Here is a 24,114-nt window from a genome sequence, read left to right as displayed (position 1 = left end):
GTAATCACTTTTTATTTATTAATTAGTTATTTAAAAATGTTGTTTCTGTTAATCTTGTAATTCTTTTCTTTAATAATTTCAAAATTATTTTTATTTTTATTATTTTTATAAGAATTATTTTTAGTTTAAAGTTTTGATATATAATAGTTAATTTTATAGTGTCATTTTCAAAATAATGTGTACTTTTATTATTTCTGTTAATATGTTAATTGATTTTATGGTTGTTGGAATTTTAGGGTAATAGGGTGGGAAATATTTTAAATCTTGTATGTACATTTTTATTGTTACAACTTTTTACATGGAATTTTATATATAAATAAATATGTTAATTTCATGTTATTATTTTTTAATATTTATATAAATTATACAATGGTAAAAGTTATTTGGCATGGACAATCAATTTATGCCCTCTATGAAATCATGCTTTGAGTCCCTCCCAGGTCACAAAACAGATTCTGGATCTCCTAATATTAGGAAAAAGCCTATGGCTTGGATACATGCTAGATTAGCATGACACTAGTACAAAGCAAAATGTAAGGTTACCAGTTTAACATTCATGGCCTCATTATGACAGGGTACTACTAGCACCGCCGGGATCCATGATCCCGATGACCTGGCAGAGGCAGAGATTGCAATCAGTAGGGTAGAGCCTCATGCAGCGCTGCCCTGCTGATGGCAACCTTGTTCTCTGCCAGCCTTTTCATGGCGGTATCTCCACCACTAAAAAGGCTGGCAGAGAGCAGGTGCGGGTGGCCAAAAGGGGGCCCCTGCACTGCCCATGCGGTCGCCATGGGCAGTGCAGGGGTCCCCCTGCCCAGCACCTTTGCAATGTTGCAAAGGTGCTGGTGCACCCCGCGGTGGTAGCATTGTCACCAGCTCGATTATGAGCCGGAGACAATGCTGCTGCCTGTTTCCCACTAGACTGACAGGTGGAAACCTTGGTTTCCACCCGTCAGCCTAGTGGGGAACACCTAATAGGTCCGGAGGGGTGGTCTTCACCACGGCGGTGGTCACCCTGTCAGGAGTTTGACAGACGTGCTTTCCCATCCATCAATCTTGTAATGAGGGCCTCAGTCTGGCAGTCAGGGAAGGGTAACATGTCCATTTACCACGGAAGGGACATTTCCATCCCAGCACTACCACACAAATTAGCAAAGGCACTAGGTAAAGATGTGTGTAAAGTTCTAATTCGACACCTGTCATAATCCGATGATCCTGGAGGAAAGTACAGCTACCTGTCTGTTATGAATGTTTAAAGATATGTAATTGCCGTTCACTTTGCTTCATACTCTCCTTTGCCTATCTTTGTGCCATGCTATAGCAGTGAGCAAAACGTCATGTGCTGCTTGCCTAAGCCAGGAATGCCCATTCCTTCATTAATTATGATAGAAGTGCTGAAAATGGACCAATGATGAAGCTACAGTCAGTAGTAAATGTTGTAGTGTACTATGGGTATTGGCACCACAGATGTTTCTCAATCATTTGTGAAAAAACCTTGTCTCCATCCCCCTCCCTCCCTCACACACACCGGGGCATTACAGTACTTGAAAAGACATTAGTAGAATCTAAAAATGTGCTAACTTTGGTAGGAACAGATATTGGCTGAGGGTTACTAAGTTAGGGGTTTCTTTTGAATTGTTAAGCATAAACTGAAACTCACATCTTAGCTTTGGGAATATGAACCTCTAGTATGGAAGTAAATGATGCAACAAAACACTGCATGTAGAATTTTGACTGACCTGAGACTTGAACCGTGAATTTGAGTTTCTGCCCACCAGCTTCACAGAGGTACTCCCCGGCGTCTTTCTTCTCCATCTGCTCCACAACCAGCCCTCGGGATTTGCCATCAGACTCCACCTTGATCTTCTTACTTGCAGTGATTAGTTTCCCATCCTTGTACCATTTAACCTCAGTCTTGGCTTGTGATACCTCACAGCTCAGGGCAGCAGTCTGCGTCAGGATTGCCTTCACCTCCTTTTGGACTTCATCCTGGTTCACAAACACTACTTCAGGCTCTAAGAAAAATGGAAAGGACAATGGGACAGATTTAATTTAATTTAAATTGATTTGGTCCAGTGCAGGATAATTGCTTAACCAATTCGGTCATGTGGGATAGCAATGAGGACTCACTGCCCCCAATTATAAATGAGAAGAAAATATAAATGGGAATCCCTCCACTTGTTTCAAATTTCTGTGCTTGATCTGCTAAGTACTAAACACTCATGAAGGATCACATACTAACCAGGTACACCATTCAAAAACCATCTGGACGAACACTTACTGCTGGAATATTGGAACATCTCTGAACTTTACCTGGGAATACTCACAAATATAAAATGCAGAGTAACCCTACAATTCTGTGGATTTCCCTGAGGTATCCAAATTGTACACTGAATGTTGAATGTTGTGAGCAGGCATTTGTGATTTCAAGGAAGGGTTATTTTGGAAGGGGTGTGGTCTAGTGGTAAACCTACATACTTTCTAGACAAGGAAACCTAACTTTAAATCTGGCTTCTCTGCTTTTTCAGTTTATGTTTCTGTGACTTTGCAGTCTTATCTGCCAAATATTGGGAGTGCTTCAGTTTGTCAGGTTTAGGGAGAGCAACAAACAAAAATAAGTTTAGTCATATTTTGTTGAGGGCAATGAACATTCCTCAAAGATGACCAGGCCGCTGCCCTCCATAAACAACATCTCAGACTTAACGGCTGTGCAGTCTTGTTGATTGCCCTCCTGATTAAATAATAGTGGGGTATCAATCTGCAGCCAGTGCCTGGGCCATCAATTGTGATGACAGAAGGATTCCTGGCTGCTCTCAAAGTCTGGGATCCTTGGTTTAATGAGAGCAGATCTCTGAGCTCCCACCAGGGTATTTTGTTGAAATATAATTTCAATAATACTGTGAGACACATAAATTGTGATGTCAAAGCTATTGTTATGTCAAAAATATTTTGGGACAGAATACAAAAGAGAAGAATATGTTTTTTAAGCCTTTTATGTCTTTTTAAATATAGTTATACCTAATGTAATTTTTAATTACTTACTTTCATTGGTTATGTTATAAGTTTGTTAATTATGTTTAATGATTTTTTTGACATTTTTAAAGTTGCTAATATATTTTGAGTTTTTATATTTTATGTACATTTTTTGCCAGGTTCTGGAGTTTGTAGAGGAATATGGTCGGATGTTTTTGAAATTTGTTAATTGCTTTTGCATTTATTTTTTAAAATTATAATTTAATTAGAACATTGATTATGTAAATACCTTTTTTGAATTTTCTAATGGACAATTTTAGAAATAGGGTAAATATGTTTATATTTATGAATTATTTATTTAAAAAAATGATTATGTAAATCATGTGTTTGTTTTTAATAATTTGGATACAAATGAATTAAGTTTTTTTATATAATAATTACATGTTTAGTGTTAATGTTTCTTTTAATAATGTGTATTGTGATTTGTTCTGTTGTTAATTTAATTGTTTTTTTGTGATATTTGGAATTTTATGGTAATAGGGTGGGAAGTATTTTAAGTCTTTTTTACAGTTTTAACAGATATATTTTAAAAATATGAATGTATGTATAATTGTATATTGATTTCATGTTTTTAATTTTTCATACTTACAGAAATTATACAATGTTAAAAATATTTGCCATGGACAGACGTCTTAAATCCACTATGGGATTAGGCTTTGTGTCCCCCCCTAGGTCAGGAAATGGGTTTGTGATCTCATATTACCAAGGAAAGGCCTATGTGTGAGACACACGCTGGATTAGTGTGAAATTAGCACAAAACTAAATATAAGGTGTAAGGAAATGCCTCCTTGGCATGGTTACCCCTTGACTTTTTGCCTTTGCTGATGCTATGTTTTGAATTGAAAGTGTGCTGAGGCCTGCTAACCAGGCCCCAGCACCAGTGTTCTTTCCCTAACCTGTACTTTTGTTTTCACAATTGGCACACCCTGGCATCCAGGTAAGTCCCTTGTAACTGGTACCCCTGGTACCAAGGGCCCTGATGCCAGGGAAGGTCTCTAAGGGCTGCAGCATAACTTATGCCACCCTGGGGACCCCTCACTCAGCACAGACACACTGCTTGCCAGCTTGTGTGTGCTGGTGAGGACAAAACGAGTAAGTCGACATGGCCAGTAAGGGTGCCATGCCAACCTCACACTGCCTATGCAGTATAGATAAGTCACCCCTCTAGCAGGCCTTACAGCCCTAAGGCAGGGTGCACTATACCATAGGTGAGGGCACCAGTGCATGAGCACTGTGCCCCTACAGTGTCTAAGCAAACCTTAGACATTGTAAGTGCAGGGTAGCCATAAGAGTATATGGTCTGGGAGTCTGTCAAACACGGACTCCACAGCACCATAATGGCTACACTGAAAACTGGGAAGTTTGGTATCAAACTTCTCAGCACAATAAATGCACACTGATGCCAGTGTACATTTTATTATAAAATACACCCCAGAGGGCACCTTAGAGGTGCCCCCTGAAACCTTAACCAACTACCCGTGTAGGCTGACTGGTTTTAGCAGCCTGCCACACTCGAGACATGTTGCTGGCCACATGGGGAGAGTGCCTTTGTCACTCTGTGGCTAGCAACAAAGCCTGCACTGGGTGGAGATGCTATCACCTCCCCCAGGCAGGAGCTGTAACACCTGGCGGTGAGCCTCAAAGAAACTCCTGAGAACAGCGGCCCTGTTCAACAAAGACTGCAACTTTGTTTCCAGAGGAGCAGCTTTAAAGACCCCTGCAATTCCCGCCAGAAGCGTGAGACTTGCAACACTGCACCTGGCGACCCCGACTCGACTGGTGAAGAACCAACGCTACAGGGAGGACCCCCAGGCGACTCCAAGACTGTGAGTAACCAAAGTTGTCCCCCCTGAGCCCCCACAGCGACGCCTGCAGAGGGAATCCCGAGGCTCCCCCTGACCGCGACTGTCTGATTCCCAGATCCCGACACCTGGAAAAGACCCTGCACCCACAGCCCCCAGGACCTGAAGGATCGGAACTCCAGTGCAGGAGTGACCCCCAGGAGGCCCTCTCCCTTGCCCAGGTGGTGGCTACCCCGAGGAGCCCCCCCCTTGCCTGCCTGCACCGCTGAAGAGACCCCTTGATCTCCCATTGATTCCTATTACAAACCCGACGCTTGTTTGCACACTGCACCCGGCCGCCCCCGCGCTGCTGAGGGTGTACTTTCTGTGTGGACTTGTGTCCCCCCTGGTGCCCTACAAAACCCCCCTGGTCTGCCCTCCGAAGACGCGGGTACTTACCTGCTGGCAGACTGGAACCGGGGCCCCCCCTTCTCCATTGAAGCCTATGTGTTTTGGGCACCACTTTGAACTCTGCACCTCACCGGCCCTGAGCTGCTGGTGTGGTGACTTTGGGGTTGCTCTGAACCCCCAACGGTGGGCTACCTTGGACCCCAATTTGAACCCCGTAGGTGGTTTACTTACCTGCAAGAACTAACAATAACTTATCTCCCCTAGGAACTGTGAAAATTGCACTGTCTAGTTTTAAAATAGCTATATGTGTTTTATGTAAAAAATATATATGCTATTGTGATTATTCAAAGTTCCTAAAGTACTTACCTGCAATACCTTTCAAATGAGATATTACATGTAGAATTTGAACCTGTGGTTCTTAAAATAAACTAAGAAAATATATTTTTCTATACAAAAACCTATTGGCCTGGAATTGTCTCTGAGTGTGTGTTCCTCATTTATTGCCTGTGTGTATGTACAACAAATGCTTAACACTACTCCTTTGATAAGCCTACTGCTCGACCACACTACCACAAAATAGAGCATTAGTATTATCTCTTTTTGCCACTATCTTACCTCTAAGGGGAACCCTTGGACTCTGTGCATACTATTCCTTACTTTGAAATAGTGCATACAGAGCCAACTTCCTACATAAGGTTACCAATTTAACATGCAGTTGGTCACTCAGGAAAGGGTAACATGCCCATTTACCATGGTGGGGACATTTCCATCCCAGCGCTACTGCACAAATTAGCAAAGGAGCAAGGTAAAGAAATGTGTAAAGTCCTAATTCAACACCTGTCAAAACATGATCGCCACAGAGGAAAGTACAGCTACCTTTTTGTTAGGAATGTTTAAACATATGTAAGTGTCTTCACTTTGACTTCATACTCTTCTTTACCTATCTTTGTGCCATTCTATATTAGTGAGCAAAACGTCATGTGCTAGTTGCCCAAGCTTGGAATGGCCATTCCTTCATAAAGTGATAGAAGCTCTGAAGATGGACCGAGTATGAAGCTACAGTCAGTAGTAAATGTTGTAATGTACTATGGGCACCACTGATGTTTCTCAGTGGTCTGTGCAAAAAATCAAGTCTCCATCCCCATCCCACCCTCACACACACACACCAGGGCATTACAGTTCTTGACAAGACATTAGTAGAATCTATAAATATGCTAACTTTCGTAGGAGCAGATACTGGCTGAGGGCTACTAACTTAAGGGTTTCTTTTTAGTTATTAAGCACATACTGAAACCTACATCTTAGCTTTGGGAATATGAACCTAGAGTACAGAAGTAAATAATGCAACAAAACACTGCAGGTAGATATTTGACTGACCCGTAACTTGAATCTTGAAATTGAGTTTCTGCCCACCAGCTTCACAGATGTACTCCCCGGCGTCTTTCTTCTCCATCTGCTCCACAACCAGCCGTCGTGATTTGCCATCAGACTCCACCTTGATCTTCTTGCTTGCAGTGATCAGTTTCCCTTCCTTGTACCATTTAACCTCAGTCTTGTCCTGCGATACCTCACAGCTCAGGGTGGCAGTCTGGGTCAGGATGGCCTTCACCTCCTTTTGGACTTTATCCTGATTCACAAACAATACTTCAGGCTCTGGGAAAATGGAAAGGACAATGGGACAGATTGAATTTCATTTAAATTGCTTAACAAATTCAGTCATGTGGGAGTGCAGTGGGGACTCACTGCCCCCGATTATAAGTGAGGAGAAAATATAAATGGGAATTCCTCCACTTTTTTTCAAATTTCTGTGCTTGATCCACTAATTACAAATGGCTTCATTTAGTAGGAAATGGTGCAGAGCGATACTGCAAGCCATATTACCGCGCTGAGCTGCATCATTTCCAAAACACAGGGATATGCTTTATTTACAAGAATATGGCGCATCCCTGTGATTTCCCCTGTGCCAGCACCAAATTTAGGTGCCTAGCACCATTACAGACATCCTTGCGCCATGACGCAAGGATGCTTGCATTGCAGGGTGATTGTTTATGTGCAGGAAGGCACACCTTCCTGCACATAAACAATCAGTAACAGTGATTTGCTCCTTATTCTGAAGCACACATAGAAAGAGCAAAAAACAAAAAGAAATAAAAGTATTTCTTCTCGTTGCACCACTCTAATTCCACTCCTGGATTCAGGCAGAAGATGCGCTTGATGGAGTCTAAGCGGGGAGAGGTAAGCACCATATAAGTGATGAGCCTGGATCAGGAGCAAACGAGAGGAAAAAGTAAGAGTCCTTGGTGCCATTAATGCATCCCTCCAATCATCATCTTCAAAGGGGCCTATCCAGTACTCCCACAAGTTTTGAGATGGTCTATATCACCTGGGGTATCTATGATAAGCGTCCTGTAAATTTGGGATATCCCTCCTTTGTAAGTGCACACATGAGAAGTTGGGCTTCTAGGAGGCTGAGTTCCTGAAGTGGGTCAGTCTGGGACACCTGACTGTGGATGGCATGACGTAGCTGAAGGTATTTAAGAAAACTGCATACTTGCCAATGTGTAGGTGTATTGTAGTTCTTGAAATGATCTCATGTGTGTCCCTGACCAGATGTCCCCCATCTGTGACTGTCCGATGAGGTCCCATTTCTCAAAGCCCTGCAGTCCTGCAAATTCACAAAGCCAGGTGCCATGCCACAGAGGTGTTTGTTGCATGAGTTTATTTGCCCATTGAGTATGGCACAAGGCAGCCCTCCATGCCAGCAGAACTGTCTTGGTGACTGGGTCAGTATCTTGAGGGGTCGGGGAGCCATACAACATAGCTAGGATTCGGGAGAAACCCATAAGGGACAGTTCCAGGCAATAGGCAGAGTCTGACCAGCCTCCGTTAAACCAGTCATGGATCACAAGATGATGGGAGGCCAGGTAGTATAGGTATAAGCTGGTGTTCCCTAGGCCTCCATCGTATGGGGTGCACTGGCTGTTTTTAAGGGCACGTTGGGGTCGGGAGCCCTGCCACAGGAATGAGGTTGCGAGCGTGTCTTGGATTCACAATCACACCTGCAGTATGGTAAGCTGGGTATTTTGAAATAGATAGAGAAACCGCAGCAATATCACCATTTTATAGAGAGCAATACAACCCATTACTTTTAGAGGGATAGACTGCCATTTGGCAAGATCTTGCTTGGTTTTCTTCACCAGGGGTTCTAAATTTAGACTCCTGGTAAGTTCAGGGTGGAGTGTCACACAGATCCAGATATTTGATGCTAAGACGGCGGATGGGAATAGCAGTTTGCCAGTCAAAGCATTCCCGGGATGGGGCTAAGGGCATTAACACTGACTTGGAGGTGTTCATTCAAAGACACAACGCCTCTTTAAAGCAACAGAGAATGTGGAGACACAACGGGGACCGGTGGAGGCAGGGTTAGCCAGATAGAGAAGGACGTTGTTGGCATTTAAAGCAATGCAGTCATTTCCTTCCCCCCCAGTTCCAGCCCTGGATCAGAGCGTCGCCACGGATCAGATGTGCTAATCACTTGATCGCTAGTGCAAGGAGAAGTGGAGATAATGGGCAACCCTGTCTTGTTTCCTGCCGGGTAGGGAAGGTGTGTGATGGGATCCCATTAATTTGTTTCTCCACTGTAGGGTTGGAATAAAGAACTTGGACAAGTTTGCAAAAATGGAGTCTCAGTCCGGCACGCACCAATACTGCTCCCAGATATCCCCAGTCCACCACATCAAATGTCTTTTCAAAATCAAGGAAAAGTAATGGTAGGTCAACAGTGAGGTGATGTCAGTAGGCCAGGGCAATGTGGAGGGGTGGGATACAATGCCTTGTGCTGCGGGCTTCCATAAAGCCACATTTATGGGGATATGTCAAAGTGGGAAGGACGCATTTAAGCTGAGCCGCTAGCATGGTGGCAGAGATTTTGACCTCAGAGTTATTGAGGGAGATAGGGTGATAAGCTGCACAGGAGGTGCGGGGAGGTTGCTTTTTCAGCATCACTATGATTGTGGCTGTGTCTGTTTAGGGTGGGAAGGAGTCTTCTTGTTCTACCTCCTTATAGATGGCCAACAGTCTGGGGACTAGAACTTCCCTGAAGTTAGTATAGTATTCAGTAGGAAAGCTGTCAGGTCCAGGGGTTTTCCCAGTGGTCATCCCTGATAAAGCTGTGGCTATTTCTACTGCTGTGAAAGGTTTCTCCAGCATCTGAGCATCCCTCTGGGATAGTCAGGGGAGGGATAATTCTGCCAAGAATTATGTGGAATATGTAACCTCCTCCTTAGGAGGGGCAGCATACAGTTTGCGATAGTGCTGGGCAAAGGTTTGTGTCACTTCTTTGTAGTGTGCTTATTGTATTTTCCTGGTCATCAATAATTTCAGGCACAATCCTAGCAGTTTGGTGGTGGGGGCGAGTCAGTACAAAAGTTTGCAGTTCTTGTCTCCCCAGCCATATATTTCAGCCATTGTGGCACACCATATATGCTTGGCAGTTTTGAGAGATTGATGGCATATTTCATCTCTTAAGAGGCATAGTTTTCAGGTTGTGTCCCCATCTGGGTCTGCATTGATGCGGGTCTCCAGGCGGAGGGCACAAGCATCTAACTGGTTGATATGAAGTGAGTGAGCTCACTCGCGTATGCAAAGATGTCCTTTAGAAATCCTCATATTGTTGCTTTGCTGGCAGCCCAGAGGGTACGAACAGAAGAGACCAAGCCCTGATTTTTTCTAAAATAAGTCTGAAGCTCCCTTTCAAGGGCACAAATGTATGATTTTTCTTGCAAATACCATGCATTGAGGCACCACATAACATGAAAGCTGTCTCTTGAGAAGCCAGGATGAAGGAGAATTGGGGCATGGTAAAAAATGCCTTTCGGCAGAATTGGGATTTGCGTGACGTTGCAGCGGTACAATGTAGGCATAAAAAAGGGGGCAGATTTATGAAAAGTGGTGATGCACCTAGTGCAGCACCACTTTTCCTGCACCCCTTAGCGCCGCCCTAACGCCACCATGGTAGTGCCCTACTTAAAATACAGTGCACCATGGCGGTAGCTAGGGTGACTAGCGTCATATTTTTTAAGCTAGTCTGGCGCTTTGCAGGATTGGCATAAAAAATTATGACACTAATCCTGCAAAGCATCCAGAAGCCCTTTGTAATCAATGGAAGCCTCTTTTTAACGCCCGCACTTAGCAGGCATTAAAAAATGCTGATAAAAATGGTGCAAAGAAATCTCAGAGATTCCTTTGCACCATTTTTATGGCCCCCTAAGCGCCGGAATGCCCCCCTTGCATACATTATACCTGGTGCAGGCATAAAATGGCGCGAGGGGTTACAAGGTGGTGCAATGCAAGCACTGCGCCACTTTGTAAATATGGCGCAGCATTTTAACTTCTTCCATCAACACATTAACTGTAAAAAAAAATGACCCTAATGTGGCACTGGAACAGTGCAAGGCGAGCATAAATCTGGCCCTAGATCTATTCGTGAGTGAGTGTGGTGTGCTGCAGATGTGTGTGTGAACTGCGAGTGCCTTGGGTGCCATATCCACCACACATCGCACATGCAAAGTGAGGAGGCCCAATCACAAAGGTGGCAAGTGCCAGCATGTCAAGATATGGAGGGGGAGTCCCAAGGCATCAAATTCAGGGACAAGGACTGCGATAAACTCGCCCCCCATCAAGGTCAAAACATGTGGGAGATCTAGTAGGTGTCAGCGAGGACCTGAAGGAAGGTAAGAAGGGCTACTGGAGGGGCGTATATATTCACTAGATTGATGGTGCATCCCTCAAGCATTCTGGTAAGGGCCTGAAAGTGACCATGAGGGTCCCTCACCTCAAAGCATACCACCATGGGAAAATGACCGTTGTAACAATATAGGCACCACAGGCATAATCAGTGTGAAAGACCCTATTGTATCCTTTACGGGCTAGGAAAGGACAGTGGTTGCCAAAGAGGTGAGTCTCCTGGAGCAGCAGGACATCTGGAGAGTGTCACTGTGCAAAAGTGAGAACTGCTGTGCACCTCGCCCGGTCTAAAAGATCGTTAACATTCCAGGAGAGGACTCAGAAAGCTGCCATGGCGGGAACATTGTAGATTGCAAAGCTTCAGGACAAGGAGATATGGAGTAGCTCCACTCATCTGACAAGTGGTAGACAAATTGGTAGCGTGGGTCACCCGGTGCAACTCAGAACTCATCATTTGTGTTGTAAAGGTGGAGTAGTGTGTCCGCATGTAGATAAAGCCTAGGAAATCAGCTGATGAACAAGGCTGTACTGATAACAAATAAAACATCAAACTTATATTGAGTCCCAACCCCCCCAACTCCCACCCCACTTATATTGAGTCCCAACACCCCAACTCCCACCCCACCTCATACTTCCTCCCCAGAAGATTCTGGCATCCCTCTTAAAAAACTGGAACTAATAAACAAGACACAAAATCAAAAGGGAAGAGGTGGACGCCTCCTCTATGAAGGATAAATGTCAGCCATCGGGTTACAATTGAAAAGTGTTTCTGTTAGGGATAGTTTTCGGTGCCCTCACAAATGGGATACTGAGGGAGTCGTAATGTAGGACTGCGAGAAAGATCAGAGTCATCACTGAGGACCTGTGGAGTATGTGATGCCTCATTGGGAACGCCGTCATAGGGTTTTTGGTGTTCTTCCGTGTTGGGTATTTGATGGGTCAGTGACGGGGATGGAAGGCCACTTAGAGGTTGGGTAGAGTGTGAAGGGGAGCTAGATTACGGGCCACGTTGCTGCTTTTGTGAGCGCTGGTGCTGTGGTCTGGGTTTCGGCCTATCTGCAGAAGACATTGAAATGTTGAAAGTTTGTGTGGGCGTCTCTGCAGGTTCTCAGCTGGGACGCTCTTCCTTGAGCCACTGCCAGGCAGTCTCATGGTTATCAAAGAACTGAGTTTTGTTTGCATGGATCACTCTGAGACTTGCAGGAAAGAGGAGATGATGTTAGAGTCCCAGTGCCACCAACTTCTGCTTGACCGCTGTGTACGAGCGGCATTGCTGCTGGACATCATGTATAGTTAGGAAAGAGGAGGACCTTGCATCCCCACAGCGAAGCTCCAGATGACAGCGGGCCTCTCAAAGAATGACGTCCTTGTTGCTGAAATTAAGGATACAGGCTATCACTGGCCTAGGAGGTGCCTCGGGCAGCTTTGGAACCAGAGATTGGTGGGCTTGTTCAAGTGCAAACCAGGGCAACAGATGGTCAGATAGCACCAAGGTTTTCATCCAGGTTTCCAAAATGTCTGCAGCTTGCTGAGGGTCCGTGTCTTCAGATATGCCCATAACTCAGATGTTGTTGCGCCAGGGCTGGTTCTCTGCGTCTTCAGAGCGATGGTGTTCCATTGTGCAAGTGAGAAAGCTGGGTACTTTGGATTTAAGAGTTGTGACTTTACCTTCTATTGTGGAGAGCTGGGATTCAGCCACAATGATCCTTTCTGTAGCTTTGCTGAGATCTTGACGGAGCAAGCAAAGTCTTCTCGTACCTTGCCAATTTTAGCTCTACCACAGATTGAGAGGACTGGATAGCTTGGTGGATGGTGGCAAGGTGGCCAGTGGGAGCAGAGGTATTCCCTCCTGTTCCTTCTCCAGTGGTGCCGGCCTTGGGGGCCAGTGGTGTATTGGTCCATATGAGTTTGTGAGGATGTTGAATGGGCCAATTTGTCCTTGCCCATGGCTTATGGTTTTGTCTTCCAAAGGCTCAGCCCACTTGCCACGTCATCACAGCAGCATGAGCAGCTGGGCAACTAGGAGGAGCAATATCCACCTGACAGGCCTCTGGTCTTTAGAGTCTCAAGAATCCTGGTTTCCTTGAGTAGTTTTGGGGAGGATGCTGGAGAAGGTGTTTAGGCTTAATCAGCCAGAAGTGAGGAGAATACTGAACATTTTGCCGGGCACCCTGAAGTGCACTCCGCAGCTCCACATGGGAGGAATGCCAACAGAGGTTTATCATATGACAGCAGTCAGAGCTCAGGCGGCAGGTCCAGATGGCGCTGATGGATCCCAGGGTTAGGCCAGGGTGTCAGGGGGCGGTCGGTGTGAGATGCTGCCCTTGAAAGTGGAAGAGTAGCTGTAGACACTTCTATGGAAGTGGGGAGGCAGGTAGAATTGAGCTAGACCAAGGTGACCCATAGCCGTTACTCAGCTGTAGCTTAGGCCTCTCAGGTTCAGTATTTCAGTATAGGGGGCATCATAGGAGTGAGCAGAAGGTACTTGTGTGTAAGTCACTGGTGCTTCTTTGCCCGATTGGCCACACTAAAGGTGCCGGGGTAGAAAGCTGTACTGTCCCCGCGGTATGGCTGTTACCGAGATTCAACCTGTTCTCCCCAAGGCAGTCTCTTTTGTAGAATCAGATGACAGGGTAGGCCCGCTTCCCTAACCTCCGCAGTGCCAGTTCCGGCACTAGCCCCCTCACCAGTGCTGTGCAGCAGTAAGGGGGCAGGCTGCGGCGATTTCATGAAATATGTCCCCTGGCATGCTGTGCAAGGGGGCCTCTTACTGGAACAGTTCATAGCCCTGGCTTCCGGTGCCCAGCTACACCACACAAGGGTCTAGAAGGGGCTCAGCCGAGGACCGCAGCCCCACATGGGACCCATAGTGAGGCATCTCCTTCAACTGGGCAGAGTCCAAGAGAAAGGAGGGAAGCAGCACGGGGCCTGTTGCCACCAATCAGGATGGAAGGCGCATGGCGGGCAGATAGCTAGCCTGGCTGCAAGCAGAGCCTCCCTTTATCCCTCACCTCCCCACTGCCTCCTGGAGGCAGTTAGTGGCATTGTGCGGGGGAGCAGGGTACAGTCACAGGCCACACTCATCAGGGATGAACTACCGCCTGAATTGTGGGCGGAGCAATGAGCGGGCAGCACAGGAGGAGAAAATCCCCCAGACGGCTGCAGTCCAATGGCCCCTGCAGGGGTGTCAGAGTCCAAGTGCTCTCCACCGGATCCGTGGCAGCTTCTTGTTGGGGAGTCTCCACTCAACACTAGGCAGCAATGAGAGTGGGCCGGCCGCCATGTTGGGCCAGTCACGCTTACCTCCGAGGAAGGCAATGGATGGGGCTGCCTCACCATAGAAAACAGAAATGGCACAAGGGAAAGGAAGTGGACAGTGTGGGACACAAATGAGGGCACAGTAGGAATACCGATGACTGCTAGCGAGGACAGATGATGGAGGGGTCCTGGAGCACTCTTGCAGTGTGAGTGCCATTTTGACATTTTTGGCCACGCCCCCTGTGTAAAGTTTAAATGCAACACCTGTCATAATTTGTTCACCAAAGCAGAAACTACAGTTACTTGTTACAAATGTTTAAAGAGATGCAAGTGTCCATACTTTCACTTCATAGAATTCTTTACTGATATCTGTGTCATTCTATAGCAGAGAGCAAAATGTCATGTGCTGGCCACCCAAGCATGGAACGGCCATTCGTTTGTAAGGTGATGGAAGCACTGAAGATGGACAAAGCATAAAACTAGGGCACCACAGGCGTTTCTCAGTGGTTTGTGCAAAAACCTCAAGTCTTCATCCCCACTCCTCCTGTGCACACAGCAGGACATTAAATTATGATAAGGGATTAGCTATGTCTTAAAGTATGCTAACAATAGTAGGATTAGATGCTGGCTGAAGGTAATTAGATTATGAATTTTTTAAGGAAATTTATTATAGGGGATATTGTTTGGTATATTCTGAAACCCACATCTTAGCTAGGTGAATATGAACCTACAGTAGATGAATAAGTAATGCAACAAATCATTGCAGGTAAATATGTGACTAACCAGTAACTTGAACTTTGAAGTTGAGTTTCTGCTGACCAGCTTCACAGCTGTACCCCCCGGCGTCTTTCTTCTCCACCTGCTCTACAACCAGCTGTCTGGATTTACCCTCAGACTCCACCTTGATCTTCTTGCTTGCAGTGATCAGTTTCCCATCCTTGTACCATTTAACTTCAGTCTTGGCTTGCGATACCTCACAGCTCAGCGTGGCAGTCTGCATCAAGATAGCCTTCACCTCCTTCTGGACTTTATCCTGGTTCACAAACACTACTTCAGGCTCTTGGGAATGGAACAGACAATGAAATAGATTTAATTTAATTTAAATTGATTTGGTCCAGTGTAGGGTAACTGTAGGAAGTTGGCTCTGTATGTGCTATTTCAAAGTAAGGAATAGCATGCACAGAGTCCAAGGGTTCCCCTTAGAGGTAAAATAGTGGTAAAAATAGATAATACTAATGCTCTATTTTGTGGTAGTGTGGTCGAGCAGTAGGCTTATCCAAGGAGTAGTGTTAAGCATTTGTTGTACATACACATAGACAATAAATGAGGTACACACACTCAGAGACAAATCCAGCCAATAGGTTTTTATATAGGAAAATATCTTTTCTTAGTTTATTTTAAGAACCACAGGTTCAAATTCTACATGTAATATCTCATTCGAAAGGTATTGCAGGTAAGTACTTTAGGAACTTCAAATCATCAAAATTGCATGTACACTTTTCAAGTTATTCACAAATAGCTGTTTTAAAAATGGACACAGTGCAATTTTCACAGTTCCTAGGGGAGGTAAGTATTTGTTAGGTTAACCAGGTAAGTAAGACACTTACAGGGCTTAGTTCTTGGTCCAAGGTAGCCCACCGTTGGGGGTTCAGAGCAACCCCAAAGTCACCACACCAGCAGCTCAGGGCCGGTCAGGTGCAGAGTTCAAAGTGGTGCCCAAAACACATAGGCTAGAATGGAGAGAAGGGGGTGCCCCGGTTCCGGTCTGCTTGCAGGTAAGTACCCGCGTCTTCGGAGGGCAGACCAGGGGGGTTTTGTAGGGCACCGGGGGGGACACAAGTCCACACAGAAATTTCACCCTCAGCGGCGCGGGGGCGGCCGGGTGCAGTGTAGAAACAAGCGTCGGGTTTGTAATGGAAGTCAATGGGAGATCTAGGGATCTCTTCAGCGCTGCAGGCAGGCAAGGGGGGGGTTCCTCGGGGAAACCTCCACTTGGTCAAGGGAGAGGGACTCCTGGGGGTCACTTCTGCAGTGAAAGTCCGGTCCTTCAGGTCCTGGGGGCTGCGGGTGCAGGGTCTTTTCCAGGCGTCGGGACTTAGGTTTCAGAGAGTCGCGGTCAGGGGAAGCCTCGGGATTCCCTCTGCAGGCGGCGCTGTGGGGGCTCAGGGGGGACAGGTTTTGGTACTCACAGTATCAGAGTAGTCCTGGGGTCCCTCCGGAGGTGTAGGATCTCCACCAGCCGAGTCGGGGTCGCCGGGTGCAGTGTTGCAAGTCTCACGCTTCTTGCGGGGAGTTTGCAGGGTTCTTTGGGGCTGCTGGAAACAAAGTTGCAGCTTTTCTTGGAGCAGGTCCGCTGTCCTCGGGAGTTTCTTGTCTTTTCGAAGCAGGGGCAGTCCTCAGAGGATGTCGAGGTCGCTGGTCCCTTTGGAAGGCGTCGCTGGAGCAGGATCTTTGGAAGGCAGGAGACAGGCCGGTGAGTTTCTGGAGCCAAGGCAGTTGTCGTCTTCTGGTCTTCCGCTGCAGGGGTTTTCAGCTAGGCAGTCCTTCTTCTTGTTGTTGCAGGAATCTAATTTTCTAGGGTTCAGGGTAGCCCTTAAATACTAAATTTAAGGGCGTGTTTAGGTCTGGGGGGTTAGTAGCCAATGGCCACTAGCCCTGAGGGTGGGTACACCCTCTTTGTGCCTCCTCCCAAGGGGAGGGGGTCACAATCCTAACCCTATTGGGGGAATCCTCCATCTGCAAGATGGAGGATTTCTAAAAGTTAGAGTCACCTCAGCTCAGGACACCTTAGGGGCTGTCCTGACTGGCCAGTGACTCCTCCTTGTTATTCTCATTATTTTCTCCGGCCTTGCCGCCAAAAGTGGGGCCTGGCCGGAGGGGGCGGGCAACTCCACTAGCTGGAGTGTCCTGCTGGGTTGGCACAAAGGAGGTGAGCCTTTGAGGCTCACCGCCAGGTGTGACAATTCCTGCCTGGGAGAGGTGTTAGCATCTCCACCCAGGGCAGGCTTTGTTACTGGCCTCAGAGTGACAAAGGCACTCTCCCCATGGGGCCAGCAACATGTCTCGGTTTGTGGCAGGCTGCTAAACCTAGTCAGCCTACACAGATAGTCGGTTAAGGTTCAGGGGGCACCTCTAAGGTGCCCTCTGTGGTGTATTTTACAATAAAATGTACACTGGCATCAGTGTGCATTTATTGTGCTGAGAAGTTTGATACCAAACTTCCCAGTTTTCAGTGTAGCCATTATGGTGCTGTGGAGTTCGTGTTTGACAGACTCCCAGACCATATACTCTTATGGCTACCCTGCACTTACAATGTCTAAGGTTTTGTTTAGACACTGTAGGGGTACCATGCTCATGCACTGGTACCCTCACCTATGGTATAGTGCACCCTGCCTTAGGGCTGTAAGGCCTGCTAGAGGGGTGTCTTACCTATACTGCACAGGCAGTGAGAGGCTGGCATGGCACCCTGAGGGGAGTGCTATGTCGACTTACTCGTTTTGTCCTCACTAGCACACACAAGCTGGCAAGCAGTGTGTCTGTGCTGAGTGAGAGGTCTCCAGGGTGGCATAAGACATGCTGCATCCCTTAGAGACCTTCCTTGGCATCAGGGCCCTTGGTACTAGAAGTACCAGTTACAAGGGACTTATCTGGATGCCAGGGTCTGCCAATTGTGGATACAAGAGTACAGGTTAGGGAAAGAACACTGGTGCTGGGGCCTGGTTAGCAGGCCTCAGCACACTTTCAATTGTAAACATAGCATCAGCAAAGGCAAAAAGTCAGGGGGCAACCATGCCAAGGAGGCATTTCCTTACACAACCCCCCCCCAAACGAAAGAGGATGAGACTAACCTTTCCCAAGAGAGTCTTCATTTTCTAAGTGGAAGAACCTGGAAAGGCCATCTGCATTGGCATGGGCAGTCCCAGGTCTGTGTTCCACTATAAAGTCCATTCCCTGTAGGGAGATGGACCACCTCAACAGTTTAGGATTTTCACCTTTCATTTGCATCAGCCATTTGAGAGGTCTGTGGTCAGTTTGAACTAGGAAGTGAGTCCCAAAGAGGTATGGTCTCAGCTTCTTCAGGGACCAAACCACAGCAAAGGCCTCCCTCTCAATGGCACTCCAACGCTGCTCCCTGGGGAGTAACCTCCTGCTAATGAAAGCAACAGGCTGGTCAAGGCCATCATCATTTGTTTGGGACAAAACTGCCCCTATCCCATGTTCAGAGGCATCAGTCTGCACAATGAACTGCTTAGAATAGTCTGGAGCTTTGAGAACTGGTGCTGAGCACATTGCTTGTTTCAGGGTGTCAAAGGCCTGTTGGCAGTCCACAGTCCAGTTCACTTTCTTGGGCATTTTCTTGGAGGTGAGCTCAGTGAGGGCTGTCACAATGGATCCATATCCCTTCACAAACCTCCTGTAATACCCAGTCAAGCCAAGGAATGCCCTGACTTGAGTCTGGGTTTTTGGAGCTACCCAGTCCAGAATAGTCTGGATCTTGGGTTGGAGTGGCTGAACTTGGCCTCCACCTACAAGGTGTCCCAAGTAAACCACAGTTCCCTGCCCTATCTGGCATTTGGATGCCTTGATAGAGAGGCCTGCAGTTTGCAGAGCCTTCAAAACCTTCCTCAGGTGGACCAGGTGATCCTGCCAGGTGGAGCTAAAGACAGCAATATCATCAAGATAAGCTGTGCTAAAGGACTCCAAGCCAGCAAGGACTTGATTCACCAACCTTTGGAAGGTGGCAGGGGCATTCTTTAAACCAAAGGGCATAACAGTAAACTGATAATGCCCATCAGGTGTGGAGAATGCTGTCTTTTCTTTTGCTCCAGGTGCCATTTTTATTTGCCAGTACCCTGCTGTCAAGTCAAAGGTACTTAGAAATTGGGCAGCACCTAACTTATCAATGAGCTCATCAGCTCTTGGAATTGGATGGGCATCTGTCTTGGTGACAGAATTGAGCCCTCTGTAGTCCACACAAAACCTCATCTCTTTCTTTCCATCTGTGGTGTGAGGTTTGGGGACTAAGACCACTGGGCTAGCCCAGGGGCTGTCAGAGCGCTCAATTACTCCCAATTCCAGCATCTTGTGGACTTCCACCTTGATGCTTTCCTTAACATGGTCAGACTGTCTGAAGATTTTGTTCTTGACAGGCATGCTGTCTCCTGTGTCCACATCATGGGTACACAGGTGTGTCTGACCAGGGGTTAGGGAGAAAAGCTCAGGAAACTGTTGTAGGACTCTCCTACAATCAGCCTGCTGTTGGCCAGAGAGGGTGTCTGAGTAGATCACTCCATCTACTGTGCCATCTCTTGGGTCTGATGACAGAAGATCAGGGAGAGGTTCACTCTCTGCCTCCTGATCCTCATCTGTTACCATCAACAGATTCACATCAGCCCTGTCATGGAAGAGCTTAAGGCGGTTCACATGGATTACCCTCTTGGGGCTCCTGCTTGTGCCCAGGTCCACCAGGTAGGTGACCTGACTCTTCCTTTCTAGCACTGGGTAAGGGCCACTCCATTTGTCCTGGAGTGCCCTGGGAGCCACAGGCTCCAGAACCCAGACTTTCTGCCCTGGTTGGAACTCAACCAGTGCAGCCTTTTGGTCATACCAAAACTTCTGGAGCTGTTGGCTGGCCTCAAGGTTTTTGGTTGCCTTTTCCATGTACTCTGACATTCTAGAGCGAAGGCCAAGTACATAGTCCACTATGTCCTGTTTAGGCTCATGGAGAGGTCTCTCCCAGCCTTCTTTAACAAGGGCAAGTGGTCCCCTTACAGGATGACCAAACAGAAGTTCAAAGGGTGAGAACCCTACTCCCTTCTGTGGTACCTCCCTGTAAGCGAAAAGCAGACATGGCAGGAGGACATCCCATCTCCTTTTGAGTTTTTCTGGGAGCCCCATGATCATGCCTTTTAATGTCTTGTTGAATCTCTCAACTAAGCCATTAGTCTGTGGATGGTAAGGTGTAGTGAATTTATAAGTCACTCCACACTCATTCCACATGTGCTTTAGGTATGCTGACATGAAGTTGGTACCTCTGTCAGACACCACCTCCTTAGGGAAACCCACTCTGGTAAAGATACCAATGAGGGCCTTGGCTACTGCAGGGGCAGTAGTCGACCTAAGGGGAATAGCTTCAGGATACCTGGTAGCATGATCCACTACTACCAGGATATACATATTTCCTGAGGCTGTGGGAGGTTCCAGTGGACCAACTATGTCCACACCCACTCTTTCAAAGGGCACCCCCACCACTGGAAGTGGAATGAGGGGGGCCTTTGGATGCCCACCTGTCTTACCACTGGCTTGACAGGTGGGGCAGGAGAGGCAAAACTCCTTAACCATGTTGGACATATTGGGCCAGTAGAAGTGGTTGACTAACCTCTCCCACGTCTTGGTTTGTCCCAAATGTCCAGCAAGGGGAATGTCATGGGCCAATGTTAGGATGAACTCTCTGAACAGCTGAGGCACTACCACTCTCCTAGTGGCACCAGGTTTGGGGTCTCTGGCCTCAGTGTACAGGGGTCCATCTTCCCAATAGACCCTATGTGTTCCATTTTTCTTGCCTTTGGACTCTTCAGCAGCTTGCTGCCTAAGGCCTTCAAGAGAGGGACAGGTTTCTTGTCCCTTACACAGCTCCTCCCTTGAGGGTCCCCCTGGGCCTAAGAGCTCAACCTGATAAGGTTCAAGCTCCAAAGGCTCAGTTCCCTCAGAGGGCAGAACTTCTTCCTGAGAAGAGAGGTTCCCTTTCTTTTGCTGTGTTGCAGTTGGTTTCCCAACTGACTTTCCTGTTCTCTTGGTAGGCTGGGCCATTTTTCCAGACTCCAGCTCTACTTTTTCACCCTGTGCCTTGCATTGTGCTCTTGTTTTCACACACACCAGTTCAGGGATACCCAGCATTGCTGCATGGGTTTTTAGCTCTACCTCAGCCCATGCTGAGGACTCCAGGTCATTTCCAAGCAGGCAGTCCACTGGGATATTTGAGGAGACCACCACCTGTTTCAGGCCATTGACCCCTCCCCATTCTAAAGTAACCATTGCCATGGGATGTACTTTTCTCTGATTGTCAGCGTTGGTGACTGTGTAAGTTTTTCCAGTCAGGTATTGGCCAGGGGAAACCAGTTTCTCTGTCACCATGGTGACACTGGCACCTGTATCCCTCAGGCCCTCTATTCTAGTCCCATTAATTAAGAGTTGCTGTCTGTATTTTTGCATGTTAGGCGGCCAGACAGCTAGTGTGGCTAAATCCACCCCACCCTCAGAAACTAGAGTAGCTTCAGTGTGGACCCTGATTTGCTCTGGGCACACTGTTGATCCCACTTGGAGACTAGCCATACCAGTGTTACCTGGATGGGAGTTTGGAGTGGAACCTTTCTTGGGACAGGCCTTGTCTCCAGTTTGGTGTCCATGCTGTTTACAGCTATGACACCAGGCCTTTTTGGGATCAAAGTTTTTACCCTTGTACCCATTGTTTTGTGAAGAGGCTCTGGGCCCACCCTCCTGTGCAGGTTTTTGGGGGCCTGTAGAAGACTCTTTACTATTTTTAGTTTTGGTTGTCTCATCACCCTTCTGCTGGGGAGTCTTTGTGACCCCTTTCTTTTGGTCACCCCCTGTTGAAGTCTTGGACACCCTTGTCTTGACCCAATGGTCCGCCTTCTTTCCCAATTCTTGGGGAGAAATTGGTCCTAGGTCTACCAGATGCTGATGCAGTTTATCATTGAAACAATTACTTAACAGGTGTTCTTTCACAAATAAATTGTACAGCCCATCATAATTACTTACACCACTGCCTTGAATCCAACCATCTAGTGTTTTCACTGAGTAGTCAACAAAGTCAACCCAGGTCTGGCTCGAGGATTTTTGAGCCCCCCTGAACCTAATCCTGTACTCCTCAGTGGAGAATCCAAAGCCCTCAATCAGGGTACCCTTCATGAGGTCATAAGATTCTGCATCTTGTCCAGAGAGTGTGAGGAGTCTATCCCTACACTTTCCTGTGAACATTTCCCAAAGGAGAGCACCCCAGTGAGATTTGTTCACTTTTCTGGTTACACAAGCCCTCTCAAAAGCTGTGAACCATTTGGTGATGTCATCACCATCTTCATATTTAGTTACAATCCCTTTGGGGATTTTCAACATGTCAGGAGAATCTCTGACCCTATTTATATTGCTGCCACCATTGATGGGTCCTAGGCCCATCTCTTGTCTTTCCCTCTCTATGGCTAGGATCTGTCTTTCCAAAGCCAATCTTTTGGCCATCCTGGCTAACTGGATGTCCTCTTCACTGGAGTTATCCTCAGTGATTTCAGAGTTGTTGGTCCCTCCTGTGAGGGAACCAGCATCTCTGACTATTATTTGTGGAGTCAGGGCTTGAGAAGCCCTGCTCTCCCTAAGTAGGACTGGAGGGGGGGAATTTCCCTCCAAGTCACTATCTTCATCCTCTGAGTTGCCATCCTCAGAGGGGTTGGCCTTTTCAAATTCTGCCAAAAGCTCCTGGAGCTGTACTTTGGTAGGTTTGGGGCCCATTGCTATTTTCTTTAGTTTACAGAGTGACCTTAGCTCTCTCATCTGTAGATGGAGGTAAGGTGTGGTGTCGAGTTCCACCACATTCACATCTGTGTTAGACATTTTGCTTCTAAAAGTTGGAATACTTTTTAAGAATCTACAACTGGTTCTAGAATCTAATTCAAACTTTTACAAACTTTTAAACTCTAAAAGAAATGCTAAACAGGATCTAACACAAGGCCCTAGCAGGTCTTTTAAGAATTTAGAAAACTTTTCAAATTGCAAAAATCAATTTCTAATGACAATTTTGGAATTTGTCGTGTGATCAGGTATTGGCTGAGTAGTCCAGCAAATGCAAAGTCTTGTACCCCACCGCTGATCCACCAATGTAGGAAGTTGGCTCTGTATGTGCTATTTCAAAGTAAGGAATAGCATGCACAGAGTCCAAGGGTTCCCCTTAGAGGTAAAATAGTGGTAAAAATAGATAATACTAATGCTCTATTTTGTGGTAGTGTGGTCGAGCAGTAGGCTTATCCAAGGAGTAGTGTTAAGCATTTGTTGTACATACACATAGACAATAAATGAGGTACACACACTCAGAGACAAATCCAGCCAATAGGTTTTTATATAGGAAAATATCTTTTCTTAGTTTATTTTAAGAACCACAGGTTCAAATTCTACATGTAATATCTCATTCGAAAGGTATTGCAGGTAAGTACTTTAGGAACTTCAAATCATCAAAATTGCATGTACACTTTTCAAGTTATTCACAAATAGCTGTTTTAAAAATGGACACAGTGCAATTTTCACAGTTCCTAGGGGAGGTAAGTATTTGTTAGGTTAACCAGGTAAGTAAGACACTTACAGGGCTTAGTTCTTGGTCCAAGGTAGCCCACCGTTGGGGGTTCAGAGCAACCCCAAAGTCACCACACCAGCAGCTCAGGGCCGGTCAGGTGCAGAGTTCAAAGTGGTGCCCAAAACACATAGGCTAGAATGGAGAGAAGGGGGTGCCCCGGTTCCGGTCTGCTTGCAGGTAAGTACCCGCGTCTTCGGAGGGCAGACCAGGGGGGTTTTGTAGGGCACCGGGGGGGACACAAGTCCACACAGAAATTTCACCCTCAGCGGCGCGGGGGCGGCCGGGTGCAGTGTAGAAACAAGCGTCGGGTTTGTAATGGAAGTCAATGGGAGATCTAGGGATCTCTTCAGCGCTGCAGGCAGGCAAGGGGGGGGTTCCTCGGGGAAACCTCCACTTGGTCAAGGGAGAGGGACTCCTGGGGGTCACTTCTGCAGTGAAAGTCCGGTCCTTCAGGTCCTGGGGGCTGCGGGTGCAGGGTCTTTTCCAGGCGTCGGGACTTAGGTTTCAGAGAGTCGCGGTCAGGGGAAGCCT

General features: G+C 46.9%; 1 protein-coding gene across 2 annotated transcripts in view; it reads right to left on the bottom strand.

Moving 5' to 3' along the window:
* The window catches only part of OBSCN (obscurin, cytoskeletal calmodulin and titin-interacting RhoGEF), a 1,961,032-nt gene that overhangs the window by 1,717,670 nt on the left and 219,248 nt on the right, over positions 1 to 24,114 (bottom strand). For both annotated transcript variants that reach the window (XM_069211034.1, XM_069211033.1), the window contains exons 13-15: positions 15,012 to 15,287; positions 6,603 to 6,878; positions 1,740 to 2,015 (exon numbers count right to left, since the gene is read on the bottom strand). In XM_069211034.1, coding sequence (XP_069067135.1) covers positions 1,740 to 2,015; positions 6,603 to 6,878; positions 15,012 to 15,287 — 828 coding nt within the window. The remainder of the gene's footprint in view (positions 1 to 1,739; positions 2,016 to 6,602; positions 6,879 to 15,011; positions 15,288 to 24,114) is intronic.

Source organism: Pleurodeles waltl, chromosome 10, assembly GCF_031143425.1.
Source record: "Pleurodeles waltl isolate 20211129_DDA chromosome 10, aPleWal1.hap1.20221129, whole genome shotgun sequence".
In the NCBI taxonomy this organism is placed as follows: Eukaryota; Metazoa; Chordata; class Amphibia; order Caudata; family Salamandridae; genus Pleurodeles; species Pleurodeles waltl.
This window is presented reverse-complemented; position numbering and strand designations above follow the sequence as displayed.